We start from the raw sequence: 21,124 nt of genomic DNA, 5'->3' as shown, positions 1-21,124 counted from the left end.
CCCTTCCAAAATAAGTGGTTCTGGAGCAGGCAAACACTTCTCATCTTCCACAGTGAAGACGGAGGCAAAAAATGCATTCAGCTTCTCAGCCATTTCCCTATCCTCCTTCAGTAATCCTTTTACCCCTTGGTCATCCAAGGGCCCCACTGCCTCCCTGGCTGGTTTCCTGCTTCTAATATATTTAAAGAAATTTTTATTGTTGGTCTTTATGTTTTTTGCAATATGCTCCTCATAGTCCCACAGGTCTGGACATCAATAGTAATTTCTGGAGATCTTGGCCCCTGGATCTGCAAGCCTAAAAGTGTAGCTCTTTTTCTAGCAGGAGCTCCTCTGCATATTAGGCCACGCCCCCTGATGTAGCCAATCCTCCAAGAGCTTACAGGGCTCTTCGTATAGGGCCTACTGTAAGCTCCAGGAAGATTGGCTACATCAGGGGGTGTGGCCTAATATGCAGAAGAGCTCCTGCTAGAAAAAAGCCTGCAAATGTCACACACATCCTAGCAAGACAGTTTAGATTGCTCCCCGTGTTTGAGTCCAATGGGAGCTTAAAGACCAACAAAGTTTTTTATCCACGGTATAGGCTTTCGTGTGCATGCACCCTTCTTCAGTATCCGTATTTCTCTGAAGAAGGGTGCATGCACATGAAAGCTTATACCCTGAATAAAGCTTTGTTGGTCTTATAGGCGCTACTGGACTCAAACACCAACACGGCTACCCTACCTGAATCGGATGGGTGGGGTATAAATCCCATTAATAAAATAAAATATCCGAACAAGGCAGGAATCAAGTTGCAGAATTCCACAGCAATTCCATTCTCTCCTCCACCCCGCCCCCTTGTAAGGAGCAGTCCCTTTAAACGCTCGCGCACAGTTCCCATTGTCCCTTTTACGCATGCGCTGAACAATTTCTCCCCTCTCCCGCGCGCCCTACCATATTCTTTGACATCAAGGCTCCGCCTCTCTAGTGACGTACTGGAGGACCGGGGAGGGGCTCTCCAGGAATGTCGCGTCCTCCTGGCCAGTTGTGCCGCAGCTCGCTTTACGGCAGCCTCTCACGACGCTCCTTCTTTTCCTCTCCTTGCTAAGATGGCGGCGGCCGGGGTGAGCCTGTGTTTGCCACTGAGAACCGTTGGCAATCCGTTTCCATCTGGTCTTGGAGGTTGTGGCTGGGCTCTGGGAGTGGGGTATCTCGAGAAGAGGGCTCCGGCCTTTCGTTTAGAGTAGATTTTAGCGGAGGAAGGCGTTTGGGTTGCGGGTAGACGGGGTGGGACAGAGGAGGCTGAGGGCCCAGGTGGGAATATTGAGTCACCAGTTCCCTTCCCTGGTATTTGGGTGAAATTATATTAGTGTGGTGGTGGGTGTATGTATGGGGAGAGGGAATTGTTGGTCTTCTAACTCTCCGGGGAAAACCGATATACTCGGGGGCTCACAGGATGGTTTGGGGTTCACAATGAACCCTCTGTGTTCTAACAGGTTTATACGCTTAGAGTCCTTCTTTACTAGGAGTTTAAACAGAGCTGCTTTAAGAGAAGGAACTTTCCTGGGGCTGTCACTGTTTGGGGTGGTACTTAATTGAGGAGTAGAGCTTCTGTTTGCAGAGGCAGTCTACCTCTGTAGACCAGGTGGGTACAAACAAGGCATGACTTTGGCTTTCACGCCTTATATTTGGGACCCTAGAGGTGTGGCTTGCAGCTGTTGGAGACAAGAGTGCTGCATTAGATAAGACTTGAGGTCTAGGGATGTGGCCTGGTAGTCTTGGAAGTGTTTAAATGGATGCATTGGAAGGAACTTGTTCCTCTTGAGAGAACACAACGGTATGATGGGGTTTGCTGGAGCCATTAACGGGGCTCTTTCAGGCAAGGCAGCTGGTTTGGTGGATTCCTAGTCAGATATGATTGTGGATCTCTTTGTTGGGGGAAATTAAAATAGTGCAACTTTAATGCACACAAGTGCACTAAGAAAGTGGATATAATAGAGTTTTGGTGGAAGGCGTGCCTATGAATGAGGTTGCTTGGATTCTGTTTGATGACAAGAGCATTAGGATGGGAGGCTCCTGCAATATGTCAGTGTTGCAGTGGCTGGTGGGGGAGTGTCCACTATGGAAGAGACAGACTTATACGTTTACATTTATTTTCATTTGGCATTCTCAGCCCTGGGTACAAAGGGAGACAGTCTACTTACAAAAGCAAGTTTTCCTTAGCTTAAGGGAGGCTAAGTCAGGGTTCTCACACTGTCTCCTTCTCTTTGCAGACTCTCTACACCTACCCTGAGAATTGGCGGGCATTCAAAGCCCTCATCGCTGCTCAGTACAGTGGTGTCAAGATCAAGGTCCTCTCGGCCCCACCTCAGTTCCACTTCGGGCAAACAAACAAGGCTCCTGAATTCTTGAACAAATTCCCTGTCGGGAAGGTGAGTCACAGAAAGCGTGCCTGGGTTACCCGCCGCCAGGTGCTTGCCTGTCTCACTGCATCTGTTTGAGCTTCTGTGAGCTGGTGAAATTGGAGCTCTGTGTCAGAGTGCCAGGGTGACCTTGGCAGAAGCTGGTTGGGAGGCAGTGGTGGCTGAATGGGCTTTAGGGCATTGGTTAGCACCCACACTGTCAAACACCTTCAGGCCTGGTGAGCAGGCTAGAAGCATCCTGGAGCTGTAACATCTCTAAAGCCTTGCTAACCCACATCTGATCAGTTCCATAGATGTGGGCCCACTTGGAGCACTGCCCAATGATGCTTATTGCTTACATAGTGTTTCCTAGCATTTAGAGTAGCAGTGGCTTAGGATCAGGGAGACCTCAGTCTGAATCTCCACTTTGCCGTAGAAGCACAATGGGTGTCTTTGGTCCAGTCACTCTTTCAGACTCACCTGCCTCACAGGATTGTTGTGAAGACAACATGGAGGAGAGGAAAACTATGTAAACGGCTTTGACTCTCCTTTGGTGAAAAAAGGGGGTATAGATGTCTGAATTTTACTGCTTTATAGTGCTTTGCGTATTTTATCCTAGTTCAAACTAGGACAGATTCACGGCTTTTAGATTTGAGAGTGGGGTCTGACAGTTTGGTGAACCCATCCCCCTCAATTCAAGAAGCTCTCAGAGCTTGGACAGGCTTCTTCTTCCCTCCCTTCAACTAATTCTCATCTGCTGTCAGTATTCTGTTTTCAAGGAGTCTGCTTGGTCCTCATCACAATGACTTTGGGTTAGTTTGCAAAGCCATATTTATCAGTGTACCTGGATAAGAACATAAGAAAAACCATGTCGGATCAGGCCAATGGCCCATCCAGTCCAACACTCTGTGTCACACCATGGCCAAAAAACCCAAGTGCCATCAGGAGGTCCACCAGTGGGGCCAGGACTACTAGAAGCCCTCCCACTGTGCGCCCCCCAGCACCAAAAATACAGAGCATCACTGCCGCAGACTCAGTTTCAGCAATACGCTGTGGCTAATAGCCGCTGAGGGACCTCTTCTCCATATGTTTATCCAATCCCCTCTTGAAGCTGTCTATGTAGTACATGAAATACATAGAATCCTCTACGTTATTCATGCACTGGCTATATTTGTGATGTTCTCAGGAGCCAGCCGCAGGAAGGAGTGATGGCTAAATGGAACCTTCATATTCAGAGGCAATATACCTGTGAAGAACAGTTGCTGCAAAGAGGCCAGGGCAGTAGCAGAGGAGGGCTCTTGCCTTTTGTGCTGTGTCTGGGTTTCTTGAGGACCTCTGGTCGCTCACTGTGGGAAGCAATGTGCTCGACTGGACGGACCCTCGGATCCAGTATGGCTCCTTTACATGATTTTTATCTGTATTGTAGATGGCCTAACCTAAGGGCCAAGTGAGAGCCAGCATGGTGCCCTGGTTAAGAGCAGTGGACTTTAATCTGGAAAATGAGGTTTGATTCCTCACTGTTTCACATGAGTGGAGCCTGCTGGGTGACCTTGGACTAGCCACAGTTCTCTCTGTACTCTCTTAGCTCTGCCTACCTCACAAGGTGCCAGTGGTGAAGAGAGGAAGGGGAGGCAATTGTAAGCTGCTTTGAGACACCTTAAAGTAGAGAAAAGCAGGGTATAAAAACTGAGTCTTCCTCTAATGATGGTGATTTCTGGTGAAGATGACATTTCAGACTGGGGCTCTCCTGGCTCATAGGTTTGTCTCTTGCCTCTGTGTTGTGTCCGCTTAAGAGACACGTCTAATGAGGCTTTAAGATGCTGTCTATGTCTTGGAAATTTCTTGTTGAAAACATTTGTGCACTTAAATGTATAGCTTGCCATATGATGATGGATTGGGGTGGCAGAAAAGATTCAGTTAAAAAGGTGATTCCCCTAATTTCTGTGGCTTCCAGTGTAGTTCACAGTTGGAGGTATTTCTGAAGCACTTGAAGCTAATCCATGGAGCCCGTTAACACTTTTGCTAGAAAATAGTGGTAGGGCTCTTCCTGAATTAAGTGTCTGGAGTATTGTGGTTTTCATTTCTGCCATATTAATAGATGTAGACTTCCAGCTTGGTTCCAGCAGGCCTGGCTGGTTGACCCAGTGGGCATTCGGTGAAGCCATGTTTTCACCAGCAGGTTTTTGCCGTGTTTTTCTGCAGGTTCCAGCCTTCGAAGGGGATGATGGCTTCTGCGTGTTTGAGAGCAACGCCATTGCACATTATGGTAACTCCAGTTGCTTTTGTCTCCTCTCTTTGCAAGAAGGGGCAGTTGAATTGTCCAAAGTCCTAGATTGGTGCCAAGCAAACTGCTTGTGAAATTGCGCACAGGTTGGAATTAGCTGCCAGTGGGGGTGGGGGCTGGAAATTTTGGGTGTGCAGTAAAAGGCCAAGTCTGAGGAGAGCTGGCACCAATGTTTCCTCTAAGCTGCAGAGTCTTGTGAGCAAAAATTCTACTTGGTGAGCTACTGGTATTAAAGTTGTGAGCCACGGGCATTAAAGTTGTGAGCTACTGCATAAATTATTGTGCTCTGGGCTCATCCTTCCTGAGCTAAGGCAAAAATGTGTGAGCCAGAGGCTAAAAACCTGTGAGCTAGCTCACACTAACTGAGCTTAGAGGGAACACTGGCTGGCAACTGTCCCTGTGACTTGGCCGGCAGTTGCTTTAAATAAGACAAGGAACTCGACACCTAAGGATAAGCTATCAAAGCCAGATTCTGCTCTTGCCTTGACCTCTCCCCTCTTAAGACGCCCCATGTCTTGTTCTGGTTCACATAGGTGAATAATAGTTGGGCGAGGGGTGGGGGGAACCCTCTCAACTTAACCTTGTTGGTGGCCCCCTCCCCAAGATAACTGGCTGCTTCCCCCCTTCTAGTCAGCAACGATGAGCTGCGAGGAATCAACAAGGAAGCGGCTGCCCAGATCATCCAGTGGGTGAGCTTTGCCGACAGCGACATCGTGCCCCCTGCCAGTACTTGGGTTTTCCCCACATTGGGCATCATGCATTATAACAAGCAGGTGAGCTGTGAATTTCCAAAACAGTCTTATAGGGAGCCCAGTGGCCCATCGAATGCAGCGTTCCCTATTCTGACTGGTAGCTGCTCCACAGTGATGTGGGCCAGAAATTCCTTGCCAGCCCCGCTGCCGTAGGTGCTGGGGCTTTAATGCAGGATCCTGCACATGCACAGCAAATGCTCTTGCGGAGTTATGGGCCCCATCCAGTGTGAGATGCTTTGGCCGCATGCAGCGGGGTGGGGCATTTATCAAACAGTTTCCTAAATCCAGTGTAGATTTTTTTTAAAATGTTTCACAATCTTCACATTCGGGTAGGAAAAGATTATCGGTCTCTAAACACGCTCTAATATCTATTTACATTTCACAACATATTGTGGCAATTCCAATATTTCACTCACTGGGACCAAATATCCATACAAGTATCAAAGCTAACATATCTGGAGGCTGCATAATGTGTATAACATCTTCACGAGAATAGATTATTTTTTGATTTCAGTTATCTTATTTCAAGTATTTTACAAGCTGACATTGGCCTTAGAACGCTCTCGGACCATGCCTGGGTAGAATGCTCATTAAGTCCTCCTATACAAAAACCAAACACAAGATTATTGTCTCTGAACAAAGCACTTTTATTTAATCAAGAGGCAAGTCAAGAAATCGATTCTGAAATCCAAAATTACTTCAGAATCAATTCCTCGTGGTGTTTTAACAAAAATTGTGTGGGACGCTATGAAAGCCGTTATTCGAGGGAAGTGTATCTCAATGCGGCCTGTAAAAAAGGGAATCAACAGGCTAGACAAGACATACTTGAAACTATTCATACTCTCGAGCTTAAACACAAACAAACAGGATCCAATAGAATTTATCAAAAGTATCAAAGCTAACCATAATTTCTGCATCCACACATAAAAATTATAACCTTATTCATTGACCACATCTACCAGACTTTATCTAACAGTTGCATTAGTGACAGAGTAGATTGCTGTTTCCTCTTCTGAACTAAGGTCAGAACTAAGGCTGCAATAAGAGGTTTCTTTGTTTCCCCATTCTAGCTGGGAATTCACCTAAAAGATGAGTCCTCAACATTGAATCAAAAACATAGCACAAAACAACCTCTGTTTTTTATGAACTGGGTACCAGAGTGGATGTGGTAGTAATGTACGGCCTTAAAGTCATACAGGTCTTTTGGCTGACAGATGTATTGTGAAACGTTCATTTTAAGTCTAAGGCGTTGCAAGAATTTGAGTTGTCACAGCAAACCAACACAGCTTCCCCTGCTGTGGAAGTTCCTCCCTAAATAATGTGCATGTGTCTCCCTCCTCTCCCCCCCCCCTCCTTTCCAGGCCACGGAATATGCCAAGGAGGAAGTGAAGAGGATTCTGAGCATCCTTGACTCTCATCTGAAAACCAGGACATTCTTGGTGGGCGAGCGGGTCACACTGGCTGACATCACAGTTGTCTGCACTCTTCTCTGGCTTTACAAGCAGGTGGGTCCCTACTGGCCGGCTGAGGAGGACGGCATAGGTTCATGCATTCTGGGTCTTAAACGCTGTTCACCTTTCTTAGGCAAGGGGAATGGGCCAGGTGGGACTTGTTCACCATCTCTGGCAAATAGGAGTCGGTGCAGTCTGCTTCTCTCGGTGGCCAGGACTGAAGGAGCTGAATCGATCATTTGCTCCATGGTCCTGGGTTTTTGATGGGGAAGAGCTCACTGCTGAGAGAGCAGGGAAATGGCATCTTTCCCAAGCTATGATTGCATCTTCCCACTTCGCTTGGGTGACTGCCAGAGCTGCCTGGAGACGGTAGAACAGATTCTTAGCTCTACTGCGCAAGACATCTTGTTTTCCAAATGGGGGTGGGTGGACAGAAGATCCCAAACTTACATGGATGCTGTTGAAAATTCGCATCCAGCAGTCCAAAGAAGTTGCAAAAATTTCTCCTTCCATATTCTACATGCTGGATAATCTGTTTTTACTAGTCATGAAGGAAGAGCATCGAGTTAGTTGCAGGCGCAAGAACCTACACCTGGGTGTGTCAGACATCCCAGTCAAAGCAAGGAGGCTTGTGCTGAGACTCCCAGCTTTTGCTCAAGAACTACCTGGTTCTCTTCGTACTCAGGTTTTGGAGCCCTCTTTCCGCCAGTCTTATGGAAACGTCAACCGTTGGTTCGTGACCTGCATAAACCAGCCACAGTTCAAGGCTGTCCTGGGAGAGGTGAAGCTGTGTGAGAAGATGGCACAATTTGATGGTAAGGGCAGCTGTGATGGTCAAACAAATGAGGTGTTTGATTGCCCCTGTCCTTTCTCAGATCTGTGGGGTCTGTTGCCATTTGTTTATAAGTGAATGAGAGGAAGGTGGGGTGTCTTCCGAACTCTGCCTTCTAGTTTTCTTTAAAAATGAGGCAGGTTGGAAAATGTCAAAGTATCTTCAGCAGCAAAAGGTGGGGTTGTGCCCTCTTTGCTCCTAGTTGTCTTCTACTCACTGTCCATGGTCACACTGAGCTATCTTGTAACACATTCTTGAAATGCTTTCTGAATCCTCTGACAAATTCACCTAGTCTATTGGGGATGTTATGAATCAGCACATTTTCTTCATGTCTTAAAAAAGCCACTCACCCGCTGGTTAAGACCGTAGGAATTAAATTTTTCCTTCCATTCCAACATAAAATTTTCTTCTGTCAGAAACTGTTCCTGCACTTTTCCTCCCCTTTTGCTGGAAGACAGCCTAGCAGCCATGAACTTTTTATGTGTCTACCCCAAGTAAAAGTATTGGATTGGATCCTACAATTCCATTCCTCTAATGGGTGGAGTCCTGTTCTTGCAGAATATGCCTTTTCCACCAGTGCAGGGTTTAATGGAAAGGAGTCCTGACTCAGTGTGTTTGAAATAAAGAAGAGATTTGCGTAGCTTGTTACAAGTTAGATCAGGGTCCCCAGCACGGTGCCTATGGGTGCCGTGACGCCTCTGACACCTTTGCCGGCACCTACAAAGTGTTTTAGAGAGTGGGTAAGGCCAGGTGGGGCTTTTGCCCAGCAAGGCTTCTGATTGGCCACTGGAGATTTGATTGGCTGTGCAGATTTTATGTAAATGTTGCTTTGGCAAGCAGCTGCAACCACAGCACAAAAATCTTCCATACTGTGGCTGAAATAAAACTATGGCAAACATTTTTGTGGCTTGCTGCACCTCCTGTAGCTGCTAAACTGAGAGCCAGTTTGGTGTAGTGATTAAGTGTGGAGCCTTATCTGGGAGAACCAGGTTTGATTCTTCACTCCTCCACTTGCAGCTGCTGGAATGGCCTTGGGTTAGCCATAGCTCTCACAGGAGTTGTCCTTGAAAGGGCAGCTGCTGTGAGAGCCCTCTCCAGCCCCATCCACCTCACAGGGTGTCTGTTGTGGGGGGAGAAGATAAAGGAGATTGTAGGCCGCTCTGAGTCTCTGATTCAGAGAGAAGGGCAGGGTATATATATATTTGCAGACTTCTTATATTGTGACTGCACCTGACAGGCTGTGTCGGACTTCCAAAGGTATCTGCCAGCTCAGAATGACTTGTGGACCCATTCCTTAAATGTACAGCATGGTATTCCATAGAATTATAGAGTTGGTAGGGACCCCCTGCACAATGCAGGAAATTCACACATACCTCCCCCTAAATTCACAGGATCAGCATGGCTGTCAGATGGCCATCTAGCCTCTGTTTAAAAATTTCCAGGGAAGGAGAACCTGTATACAGATGTAGATTCTATCCATAGTTTCTTGAGACAGCTACAGCTGATGTGCTGTCAACAGATAACCAGGCCCTTCAGATTCCTGGGTTGCAGGAAACTTCTAGACAGGGTTGCGGTTCCCCTGAAGGCTTCCAGCTTGGGGATGCTGTTAGATCCAGGGCTTCAGATGGAAGCACAAAACACCTCTGCAGCATGCAGGCAGGAACTGGCTTCGGCTGTCTTGCCAGCTGCTGTCTGTCTCCACAAGGCAGGATCTGGCCACAGTTATCCATGAATTGGTTGTCTCCAGGTTAGCCTGCCTCAATACACTTTGTGGGACTGTCTTTGAGGACTCCAGAAGCTTCTGTTCATTCCAAGGACAATAGAAAATTTGACAAATGCACAAGTTAAAGCAGTCTTTTCTTGCCAGTCTGAAAAAAGCTGCATTGGTTTCTAGCCTGCTCTCAAGCTGGTTCATGCCTATCAGATTGCATGGTGTGGGGTTAGGAAGGTCTCCTTCAAAGGCCCTGCTCTCACTGCCTCTGCTTTTGCGCCAGAGGTGGCAGGTAATCAGGGCCTTCTCAGGTGTGGCCCCAAAATTGTGGAGCACTCTACAGAAGAGATTTCCTGGTGCCAAAACTGATAGGTTAGGTATCAGACAGTTTTTATTTGCCCCATTGTTTTAGATGCATTGCTCTCACAGTGATTTATGAAAATTATGGTGTCGGGTGCTATTGTGTTGCAAGGGGTTTGTGCAGTTTTTTGAAATTTTACATGCGTTCTTTAAATGTTCATAGTAGTGGTTACAATATTAATTTGTATGGTGATGTTTTATAAGCCATCTCAAGTGTATTTTGTTGAGAAGCAAGATAAAAGTGTAGAAATTCCAGGAGTGATTTTGGCAGCTTTCCAGCATTGTGAAATGTGTTCTGAACCCCGCCCACCTCTGAAGTAAAGTGTAGAAGAAGAAGATGATGATATTGGATTTATATCCCACCCTCCACTCTGAAGAGTCTCAGAGCGGCTCACAATCTCCTTTACCTTCCTCCCCCACAACAGACACCCTGTGAGGTGGGTGGGGCTGGAGAGGGCTCTCACAGCAGCTGCCCTTTCAAGGACAACCTCTGCCAGAGCTATGGCTGACGCAAGGCCATGCTAGCAGGTGCAAGTGGAGGAGTGGGGAATCAAACCCGGTTCTCCCAGATAAGAGTCCGCACACTTAACCACTATATCAAACTGGCTCTCCTGGAGCTGTACACTTGGCCATGGTTAAGTCGCACTGTTGGATCATACAAGCCTTATCCTGAGTTAGATACCTTGCTCTGACTGGTGGTTCTCCAAGAGTAGCCATCAGGGGTCTTTCCTGCAATCTAACCACGGGATGAACCCGGGACCCTTCAGATTGCAAAGCAAGGGCTCTGCCTTGCGGTTGTGGCCCTAGAACAAAGTTTGGATCCAGTGGCACTCAAAGCCAACAAAGCTTTATTCTGGGAATAAGCTTTCATGTGTGAAAGCTAAAACTTTGTTGCTCTTAAAGGTACCACTGGACTCAGCATTTGTTCTGTTGCCTCAAAACAATGCGGGCTGCCCACCTGAATCTGTCGTCATAGTTGCAGCCCTGCTTATTTGCTCTCCTGTCTTGCAGCTAAGAAGTTTGCCGAGAATCAGCCCAAAAAGGAAACACCCAAGAAGGAGAAGCAGCCGAAAGAAGAGAAGAAGACAGAGAAGAAAGAAGAGAAGAAACCGGCACCTGAGCCCGAGGAAGAGATGGATGAGTGTGAGCAGGCCTTGGCAGCTGAGCCCAAATCCAAAGACCCCTTTGCTCACCTCTCCAAGAGGTAAGACCCGGGAGTGGAGAGGCATTGCAGATGATCAGAAGCCTGTGATAGGGTTTCAGCTTAGCAGATGATGGCTGGATTTTTGTGCACTTGTAAGAACATAAAAGCGCTGTTGGCTCAGTCCAGTGATCTGTCTAGTCCAGCATCCTGTCACACACAGTGGCCAACCGGCTCTTCTGGAGGGCATAGCAGTCAAGACCTTCCCCTGATGTTGCCTTTTGGCTCAGTGGTTGATTGCCTTTGAACATCGAGGTTCCCTTCAGTCACCAAGGCTACTAGCCACCGATAGACATACTCTCCATAATCAGAAAGTATTTGATAGCACTTAAAACAAACATAATCGATGGGCAGCCAGTGGAGTGACTGCAGAAAGGGAGTAAGTGCTTCCTCTAACTCCTGATAATAACTTAGCTGTGGCATTCTACACCAGCTGGAGTTTCCAAATTGATTTTGAGGGGAGACTGCTGTACCGTCTAGTCTCAGTGGCAAGGATTCAGGTGGCCAGATCAGCCATATCAAGGTAAGGGGTCAGCTTTCAAGCTCAGCTGAAATGGAAGAAAGTCCCTCCCTCTGCATTAACTGGCTTCTCCAGCAAGAATGTTTGGTCCAGTATAACCTTAAAGGCTGTTCACTGAATTGGCAAGGGGCAGGTGAACCCTATCAAAAGTGAAGAGAATAAGATCTTTTCAAGACCTGTGCCTTCCCAACCAGCATTGCTTCTGTATTTCCAGGATTTCGTTTTGGTTTGTTCACTCTTAGCCGTTAAATCGCAGCAGGCAGGATCGGATTGTGCCTTGTGGGACCCCACAGGAGAGGTTCCACACTGATAACTGGTCTCCAGTGGCAATTCTTTGGATCTGGTCTGTGAGGAATGATTTGAACTAGTCTAGTGCACCACACCGGATGCTTTCTGCCTTCAAGGGCCTCAACAATATGGCATGGTTCACTGTGTCAAGACAGCAAATAAATCCAGTAGAAGCAATAGGGAGGCCTGACCTTTTTCTACACTTAGACGGAGGTCACCAGCTAAAGCCAGCAGAGCAGTCTCTGTCCCATAGCCTGGTCGGAAACCAGCCTGAAAAAGATCTAGGGCATAAGAACATAAGAGAAGCCATGTTGGATCAGGCCAATGGCCCATCCAGTCCAACACTCTGTGTCGCACAGTGGCCAAAAAAATTATATATATATACACACACACACACACACACACACACACACACATATATATATATATATATATACACACACACACACTGTGGCTAATAGCCACTGATGGACCTCTGCTCCATATTTTTATCTAACCCCCTCTTGAAGCTGTCTGTGCTTGTAGCTGCCACCACCTCCTGTGGCAGTGAATTCCACATGTTAATCACCCTTTGGGTGAAGAAGTACCTCCTTTTATCCATTCTAACCCTACTGCTCAGCAATTTCATCGAATACCCACGAGTTCTTGTATTGTGAGAAAGGGAGAAAAGTACTTCTTTCTCCACTTTCTCCATCCCGTGCATAATCTTGTAAACTTCTATCATGTCACCCCGCAGTCGACGTTTCTCCAAGCTAAAGAGCCCCAAGGGCAGATGAGTTATCCAAAAAGACCTGGAGTTAGTCTGCCATTGCTGTCTCAGTCTCTTTGCCTAGGAAGGGCAGATTAGAGACAGGGCAATAATTGGCTGTAGCGTGTTTCAGCCTCTGTTCTGTCCTCAGATTCCACCAGGCATGGCCTGCATGCTCTCTGTAAGTGGGAACTCTGTGGCCCAGAATGAGAAGTGGAGCCCCAAGCTGAGCATCACCCACTTGCCCTCTGCTTCAGAAGGCAGTCTCCGTTCCATGACTCGGCTATTTCTAAATTTTCTGGTGGCAGTATTGGTGGGAGATGCTTGCTAATGCAAGGCGGTGGCTGCGATCAGGCCATGGTTTGGACAGACAGGGTGGGTGCTTCACTGGGGGAGCGGGCAGAGTTGCAGAAAGAGATATGTCTAGAAGTGAGCCCTGCCCTTCTGGGAATGCTGGCAGCATCTGTCTGGCCATTGTGGAAAGGAAACAGGAGGCTGGGCTAGATGAGGTTTTTTTAGTGTGATCCAGCAGGCGTCCTACCTTCAGAAAGCAGTGAGCAGTGATCCTCTTGTTTGTTTGTTTGTTTAGACAATTTGTATTCCACCCTTTCCCAAGAATGAGCACAGGGAGGATAACATTATTTTAAAATAACGCTTTAAATTATACAGTTAAAAACAAATAAAATAGCAGTATCTCAAGCAATACGCGAGTTATAAACGAAATTGTAGATGGTGGCATAGTTATTACATTTGCAACGCGCTAAGGTCTGTGACCAGCATTAACGAGAGATGGTGTCATAGCATGGAGGCCTGTCAATGGAGTAGGATGTCCGTTGCTTCAACCGAAGGCCTGGCAGAATAGCTCCGTTTTGCAGGCCCTGAGAAGAGGTAGTAATTCAGCGAGAGCCCAGATTTCTACAGAGAGCCGATTCCACCAGGCTTGGGCCAAGGCCAAAAAGGCCTTCTCTTAAGCATAGAGGCTGGGCTCAATAGATGCTTGTCCTGTGGAGGTGAATTCTTAGAAGCCAGTCTCTCTTCCCACTGGAACACTTAAAATGTCCTGGGGCTTGCCTCTTGCAAGCTGAATGGGTGGGTGGAAGGGAGTCTTGGACATAGAAGATGCATCCGTTAGGAGGGCAATTTTAACTTTCTCTTTCCCTTTGAGCAGTTAGAGTCCAAGAGCACTTTAGAGACCAAGAGCTACTGGACTCTAACAAGGCTACCCTCTTAAACTACCTTATTTGTGAGGTCTTCACGGCCCCCCACCATTACAAAGAGCTGAAGGGCACCCCACACCCTCTCTGTTGTCTTCCAAGGGGTTCCTTGACTGTGTTCTGGGGCCCACGCTCACATCAGACAGGGCACCAGCCAGGCTTGTTGGGCTCATTGCCCAGCTTGAACGCAGAGGACCCCCAGGAAGCATCCCCAGCTCTCCCTTGCGGCTGAGATCTAGAATCAGGAGTAGGGAAGCTGCCCTCCAGTCTAGTTGGCCTGCCACGAACAATGTTGATGTCTTGGGCAGAGAAGGGCTTCCTCCATCACCCGCTTCCTAAGAAGCCTGCGACTGGAGATGCCGAGATCTGAATCTGGAACCCTTGCATCCAGACCAAACCACTTACTGCCGAGAGGTGACCAGTATTTCCCAGAGCGGTTTTAAAAACCAGGGTCGTCACTGAGACACACTATGCCTTGATGCTTTTGAAAACAGAGTGAGGAGTGCCTGCAGAGTGGGACTTGAGGGGGGGGACATATTTGCAGCTTTCCAAGGATGCCCTTAAGAGCCCCGTAGCGCAGAATGGTAAAGCTGCAGCACTGCAGTCCAAGCTCTGCTCATGACTTGTGTTCGATCCCAGCGGAAGCTGGGTTCAGGTAGCCGGCTCCAGGTTGACTCAGCCTTCCATCCTTCCGAGGTCGGTAAAATGAGTATCCAGCTTGCTGGGGGGGAAAGTGTAGATGACTGGGGAAGGCAATGGCAAACCACCCTGTAAAAAAGTCTGCTGTGAAAATGTCTTGATGCAACGTCACCCCAGAGGAGGAAACAACTGGTGCTTGCCCAGGAGACTACCTTTACTTTTTAAAGTATGTCCTGCCTTTCCCAGATAGCTCAGGCTAGCCTGATCTTGTCACATCTCGGAAGCTAAGCAGGGTCAGCCCTGGTTAGTACTGGGATGGGGGACCACCAAGGGATTACAGGGTCACAACGTAGAGGCAGGCACTGGCAAGCCACTTTTGTGAGTCCCCTGCTTTCAGGGGTCCCCATACCCTGGCTGTGGCCTGACAACTTTTTTTTAAAAAAGTCTTCCCAGTCTAAAATAGTTATGCACAAGTGTTGGTTCGCTGAGTTGCCACCAGAGGGCAGGAGATGGACGTTGCTTGGTGGCGCAATCCGGACTTTCTCCCACACCCTGCCACATGCCCTGGACAGACTTTGTGCTCCATTTCAGCCCGGCTGGGCCCTCTCCTCCCCTCTTCTTCCCTGCTGAGCTGTGAGCATGGGCCAGATCAGCTCTTGCTTGCCACCAGAGGGATCTTTTGTGCCAGAACTGTGGGCGGCCCGTGGCCAATGTCCTAACCTTGCCTGGCAAAGCAAAGTTAGTGAAATTATTGTGGGCTCCAGCGAGGCAGAATGAAAGCAACTGCAGCAGAACCCTGTGTGCAGAAACAAGGTTTAGCAGGGTGGAATTCCATGGAGTTGACCTAGCCTTGTATGCTGTGGGGATACTGATCTCTTGCTGCCTGGCTACCCTGTGACTGAGGCCTCCTTGCTTCTTGTACGGAATCCTTCAGTCTCTTTTGGGGGTACCCAGGTTCATACTCCTGCCTCCTTCCCCACCCCTGGGTAGAAGATGCACGTCTTCTGAACTCCCCTCCTTGAGGAAGGTATTTTTCAAAAAACGACACAGAACTTGGAGACAGGAAGCATTTTTCTCCAGACCAGTTTGGCTGGGGGTCCTGGAGGTTTTTTTGCCATCTTCTGGGCCTGGAGCAAGGGCCATGTGGTGGGGGGGGGGGAGAAGAAGACCGTAGATTTATACCCCGCCCTTCTCTCTGAATCGGAGTCTCAGAGTGGCATACAATCTCCTTTACCTTCTTCCCACACAACAGAGACCCTGTGAGGTGGGTGGAGCTAACAGAGCTTTCACAGAAGCTGCCCTTTCAAGGACAACTCTGCCAGAGCTATGGCTGACCCAAGGCCATTCCAACAGCTGCAAGTGGAGGAGTGGGGAATCAAACCCAATTCTCCCAGATAAGAGTCCACACACTTAACTGGGAAATGTTTGCAAATTTCCTGCATTGTGCAGGGGGTTGGACTAGATGACCCTGGAGGTCCTTCCAATATGATTCAATGAAAGCTGGACACATTAGGACCCTGCTGCTGTTAGCAAAATGAGCTCTTCTTCTGGTATGTTTTCTGACAGTAGTAGAAAGTGGGAAATGCCCACCTGTTTTTTACCTGGCTTGATCAATACTGCTCTCTATTTTGAGTTGTTAAGACTGCTTAAGGTTTTCTTTATCCGTCTTGACCTCTGCTTTCGCGGAAGCTCTATTTTTCAGCTGGCTAAACTCGCATTAGCCATGAGTGTGAACCCTGTGAATGGGCTGGGTGTTTGTTTGCTCCATCGGAGCCCTTCCTCTAGATCCCTGAGGGATTGCAGAGTACTGGAACACATTCCAGTATCATCATCATCATCCTCCTCCCTTAAGCCCCCAGAAAGGAGGGAGGAGAATACTTGCTAGGCCATCTCCAGTGAACAACCGTGAGGCTGGCCAGCTCTCCCCGTGGCCTCCTATTCTACTTTCCTGCTGCTTTCGTTGACCGCCTTTTTTCCCTCTCTCTCCCTTTTTTTCCTGGTGCATGCTTGGGCCATGTGAGAGCAGTAGCAGGGGTTGTGTGGGTCAACATAAGACTGTGGGGCTTGGCAGGGTAGGTCACAGGCAATCCTCCCTCTAAACTGTGGAGTCTTGTGAGCAAAAAATCTACTTTGTGAGCTACTAGCATTAAAATAGTGAGCTACTGCATGCATTAGCATGCTCTGAGGCCATTTTTCCTGAGCCAGAGGCTAAAGAACTGTGAGCTAGCTTATACAGCTTAGAAGGAACGCTGGTCACAGGTAGCCCAGGTCATGCTCGAGAGACGCGGGCTCCCTTTTCATGCGCCAAGTCTGACCGACATCTCTTGTCCTAGCCCCTTCGTCATGGACGAGTTCAAGCGCAAGTACTCCAATGAAGACACCCTCACGGTGGCCCTGCCTCACTTCTGGGAGCATTTTGACAAGGAGGGCTGGTCCATTTGGTACGCCGAGTATCGCTTCCCCGAGGAGCTGGCGCAGACGTTCATGAGCTGCAATCTAATCACAGGTAGGGAAGTGCCTGGCCTGTTCCCTTTCCCTGCTTTGGGGTGCCGGTGCCCAGAGAGTCACTTCTTTCCCTCCCCCTCCTCCCGCAGGCATGTTCCAGCGTCTGGATAAGCTGCGCAAGAACGCCTTTGCTTCTGTCATCCTTTTTGGCACCAACAACGATAGCAGCATTTCGGGCATCTGGGTCTTCCGTGGGCAGGAGCTTGCCTTTCCGGTGAGTGGGGGGCCTTAGGTGGACTTGCCCCAAAAGTAAGGGTGCTTTGTGCTGGAATCGGTAGTAGTCCTGGGTGGAAACAGGGTGGAATTCATGCATCTTGTTCTGCCAGTGGCAGTATTTCTCTCTGGTGTGAGAAGCTGAACTGCTTACATCAGAGGAAGGCTCCCTGGGTGTAGTGGTTAAGAGGGGCAGACCCTAATCTGGAGACCTGGGTTTGATTCCCCATTCCTCCTCCGTATAAAGCCTGCTGGGTGACCTTGAGCCAATCACCATTCTCTCATAACTCTCAGCCCCGCCTACCTTAGGGTGGAGAAAAGCAGAGTATAAAAACCTGCTCTTCTTTCTCAAAAGAGCCGGGTTGGTTAAGAGCACAGACTGATCTGGGAGAACCAGGTTTGATTCCCTACACCTTCACATGCAGCTGCTGGTGTGACCTCAGGTCAGTCGCAAGTTCTCTCACTAGCAGTTTCTCAGAGCTCTGTCCACCTGCCTCATAGGCAATACTTCCTCTAAGCTGTGGAGTCTTGTGAGCAAAAATTCTGCTTTGTGAGCTACTTATATTAAAGTTGTGAGCTACTGCATAAATTAGTTTGCTCTGGGGTCGTTTCTCCTGAGCTAAGTAAAAAAATGTGTGTCGGAGGCCAAAAAATTGTGAGCTAGCTCATACTAACTCAGCTAAGAGGGAACACTGCTCATAGGGTATCTGTTGGGGGGAAGGGAGATTGTAAGCCACTCTGAGACTCCGATTGAAGGGCAAGGTATAGATCCAGTCTCCTCCCCGTCCTCCACGCTTCACTAGGGGAAAACATTGGGTGAGTGGGTCTGTAGGATTTCAGGTTCTAGCTCTGGACATTGCAGAATGGTTTTTGGGGTTTTTTGCTTAGTTTTATGCGTATAACAATTTTAATCCTAGGAGTTTTATTATTTCATTTTTGCGGTTAGTTGCGTACATTCAGGAGTGGAATTCACGCAGGAGCTCCTTTGCATATTAGGCCACACACCCCTGATGTAGCCAATCTTCCAAGAGCTTACAAGGCTCTTTTTTCTCCAAGACAAGACTCTTGGAGACTTGGCTACATCAGGGGTGTGTGGCCTAATATGCAAACGGAACTCCTGCTGGAATTCCACCTCTAGCCACATTTCCAGTCAGGCTCACTGGTACTACATCAAGATGGGTAGTCATGTTAGTCTACCTGTAGCAGTAGAAAAGAGCAAGAGTCCAGCATCACCTTAAAGCCTTAACATTTCGGGCACGGTAGAAGCTTTCGCGAGTCACTGCTCACGAAAGCTCATCCCCTGCCCCAAGTTAATCTTCAAGGTGCTGCTGGACTCTTGCTTTTTTCTACTAGCACCACATCAGGTATTCTCTGACATGCGCCAGACCTGATGTATCCCTGAGCTCACTGAAACCAAAGTAGAATTTGTTCCTATTGAATGGGCTGTGAAGCACCTCATATATTGCTGGTAGGATTAATTCAGGGCATGCACTTGCAGGTATTTTGAAGGGGTGTGTCTCTGTTTTGACAAAGACAATCACACACAGTGATGGCTTTTCAGTTGCGCCACCAGTGAGTGGCGCTAGCACATTGGAGCCACTCCAGAGCGGGAACGGTGCAGAGCCTTACTGGTGCACGTGCTATGTGAGGATTTATTTTAAGGAAACGTGATAGTCACTGGGGTGAGACGCGTGGAAGGGTTCTTACAGAAACCTGACACTCCCTTTTCCAAATAAATTCCAAAATTTATTTAAGATCAGAACTAGTTAAAGCAGGCAGCAAAACACTCTCAAAAACAGCAGGTGAAAATCAACTCACAGGCTGATCCAGAGTCGAGAGTGGAGCAAAAGCACAACAGAACACCTGCAAGGAACGCAGGTGAACCTCCCGAAGAAGAGCATTTCTGCTAAAAAGGCGCTGTCCACTACCTGCTTCCCTTCTGTCACTGGGGGGGGGGGAGGGGTACCCAGAGAAGGTCCTCGGGAGTGATTAAACAAGTTCCCGCAGGGTGAAAAGGTTGCCTGGATATCCAATACCCAGAACATTTTAGGGCCTTTCGTGTCCAGTACAAACACTTTGACTTGCGCCCAGGATCAAGCTGGGGACCAGCGTAGCTTTTGCGACTCGGGGGTAATACGATCACGGCGGCACCTCCTTGTCAACATCCTCGTGGGGGTGGTGTTTTGGACCAGCTGTAGCTGCTGCGAGGCCTTCCAAGGCAGCCCTGCCTAGAGCACGTTACAATAGCCTGGCCTCGCGTTTGGAGCAAGAGTAGCTGCTGTTGGGTTGCTTCTTTCCAGGAAAGGGCACAGCTGGGTATTCCAGCCGTAGTTGGAAGAAGGATTAGTAGCCCCAGGAGAGCAGCGGGGAGCTGCCAAATAAGCCGTGTCTGTGTTAAGCGTGATCTAGCTCACAAAGACTGCTCTGAGCCTTGCAGTAAACAGGAGCCGAGAGCTGTTCTGGCCCTACTTCCATCCCATTAGTGCAGGAGTGTCAAAACTCATGAGGGCCGGATCTGACATAAATGAGACCTTGTCGGGCCGGGCCATGTGTGTCGTAAAATGTAATGCCAGGTAGCAGTGATATAAGCCAGGAGTGTCAAACATGCAGTTTGGGGGCAGAATCAGGCCCCCAGAGAGCTCCTATCAGCCCCCCGAGCAATTGGCTGTCATCTGCTTCCTTTCCCCTATATCTTGCTTCCTTCTGCAATACAGCTTGCTTTGCAAGGCTTGCTCAGTTGCACAGCAGAGCTACTTAGCCAAGCCTCTCTCCTATTGGCTGAGGCTCCCCCCTCAGTCCCCTGAGGAAGGAAGGAAAGAGCCAGAGCTTCCTTTGTCCAAATCCTTGGATCCCATGGGAGAAATACAAAGAAAGCATCTTTAAAACCAATGAGTGCTGATGTTTCAAGCATGTTTTAAGTTCTTTAAAAATATATATTTGGGTTGGTCTGTGTTCTTTATAAAATTTATATCTCTGCTACCTAATCTTAAATAGGTACACACATTGCCCAGCCCGACATGGCTCGGCCCAACCAAACATGGCCCGGCCCAACAAGGTCTCATTTATGTTAGCACTCTGATGGTCAGTGCTTTGAGCCTAAGATCCAAGGGAAAACATGAAATGACTGGGCATTGTGAGCTTTTGTACGCAAGTTGCTTCATGTGCTGGTCAGCCAGTGGAGAAAATGCAGGCTTTGCTCTGTAGCTCCTGTGCGATTCAGCAAGCCTGGCAAAACAAACCGTGATACAGAAGGAAGCAAGAGAGGGAGAAGGAAGCTGATGACAGTGAGTTGCACACGGACCTGATAGGAGCCCTCTGGGGGCCTGATCTGGCACTCGGGCTGCACAATTGACACCCTGCATTAGTGAAAGGGGTTTTAGTTTTGGTATTAACATAGCCCATCCAAGCCTCGTGAGTTCATCTGGCTTATGCCCCTTCTCCCCTCTGCATTGTGCTGACTTGCCTTCCCATTTTCCCCAGCTGAGCCCCGACTGGCAGGTGGACTACGAATCCTATACTTGGCGGAAGCTGGACCCAGAGAGCGAGGAGTGCAAGACCCTGGTGAAGGAATACTTCCTGTGGGAGGGGGAGTTCAAGCACGTCGGCAAGGCCTTTTGCCAGGGCAAGATCTTCAAGTAAGGTGAAGGCAGGAGTACTGTTCCCAAAACACGGACCTAATGAAGGACAAGGAGCCCCCCGGAGCCGCCAGTGGCCAAAACATCGCAAGAAGGGAGAGACGGCGTGATGTTCCACGACACGTGTATTAAAAACCCAAGTGTGCTAGTAGCATGTGTGTCGGTCTGCTTCATGGCGGAGGGGAGGGTGGGCGTGCAGGTTATCCTCTGGGCACAATTTGTATGCTTGCTGAAGCAACCATGTTGGTGGTTGGGTATCCACAGGGGTCCCCACCCGTTGGGAGCCTGCAGGCACTTTTGGGGATACTGTCACAGCTATGAAACGGCTCCCACGGGAGTCAGAGCCAGCCACAAAATAGCTGTCACAGCTCACCTTCAATGATAAAGTGAAGT

At 48.5% G+C, this 21,124-nt stretch overlaps 1 protein-coding gene across 1 annotated transcript; it reads left to right on the top strand.

Annotated features, from left to right (window-relative positions):
* The first annotated feature begins 884 nt into the window (after positions 1–884).
* On the top strand, positions 885–20,882 carry EEF1G (eukaryotic translation elongation factor 1 gamma). Its single transcript, XM_060254010.1, has 10 exons — positions 885–1,100; positions 2,250–2,408; positions 4,581–4,644; positions 5,293–5,435; positions 6,776–6,919; positions 7,551–7,680; positions 10,780–10,972; positions 16,712–16,884; positions 16,973–17,097; positions 20,577–20,882. Exons 1-10 carry the CDS (start codon positions 1,086–1,088, stop codon positions 20,733–20,735), a joined length of 1,305 nt encoding a protein of 434 aa, XP_060109993.1. The 5' UTR covers positions 885–1,085; the 3' UTR covers positions 20,736–20,882.
* Positions 20,883–21,124: the final 242 nt, after the last annotated feature.

The sequence above is a fragment of the Heteronotia binoei genome, chromosome 1, assembly GCF_032191835.1.
Source record: "Heteronotia binoei isolate CCM8104 ecotype False Entrance Well chromosome 1, APGP_CSIRO_Hbin_v1, whole genome shotgun sequence".
In the NCBI taxonomy this organism is placed as follows: Eukaryota; Metazoa; Chordata; class Lepidosauria; order Squamata; family Gekkonidae; genus Heteronotia; species Heteronotia binoei.
This window is presented reverse-complemented; position numbering and strand designations above follow the sequence as displayed.

What these genes read in the sequence shown, in the direction of transcription:
- EEF1G (XM_060254010.1), top strand. An exon ending in ACAAATTCCCTGTCGGGAAG is followed by an intron (nt 2,409 to 4,580) that starts GTGAGTCACAGA and finishes GTTTTTCTGCAG; the next exon opens with GTTCCAGCCTTCGAAGGGGA. An exon ending in GGCAGGAGCTTGCCTTTCCG is followed by an intron (nt 17,098 to 20,576) that starts GTGAGTGGGGGG and finishes CATTTTCCCCAG; the next exon opens with CTGAGCCCCGACTGGCAGGT.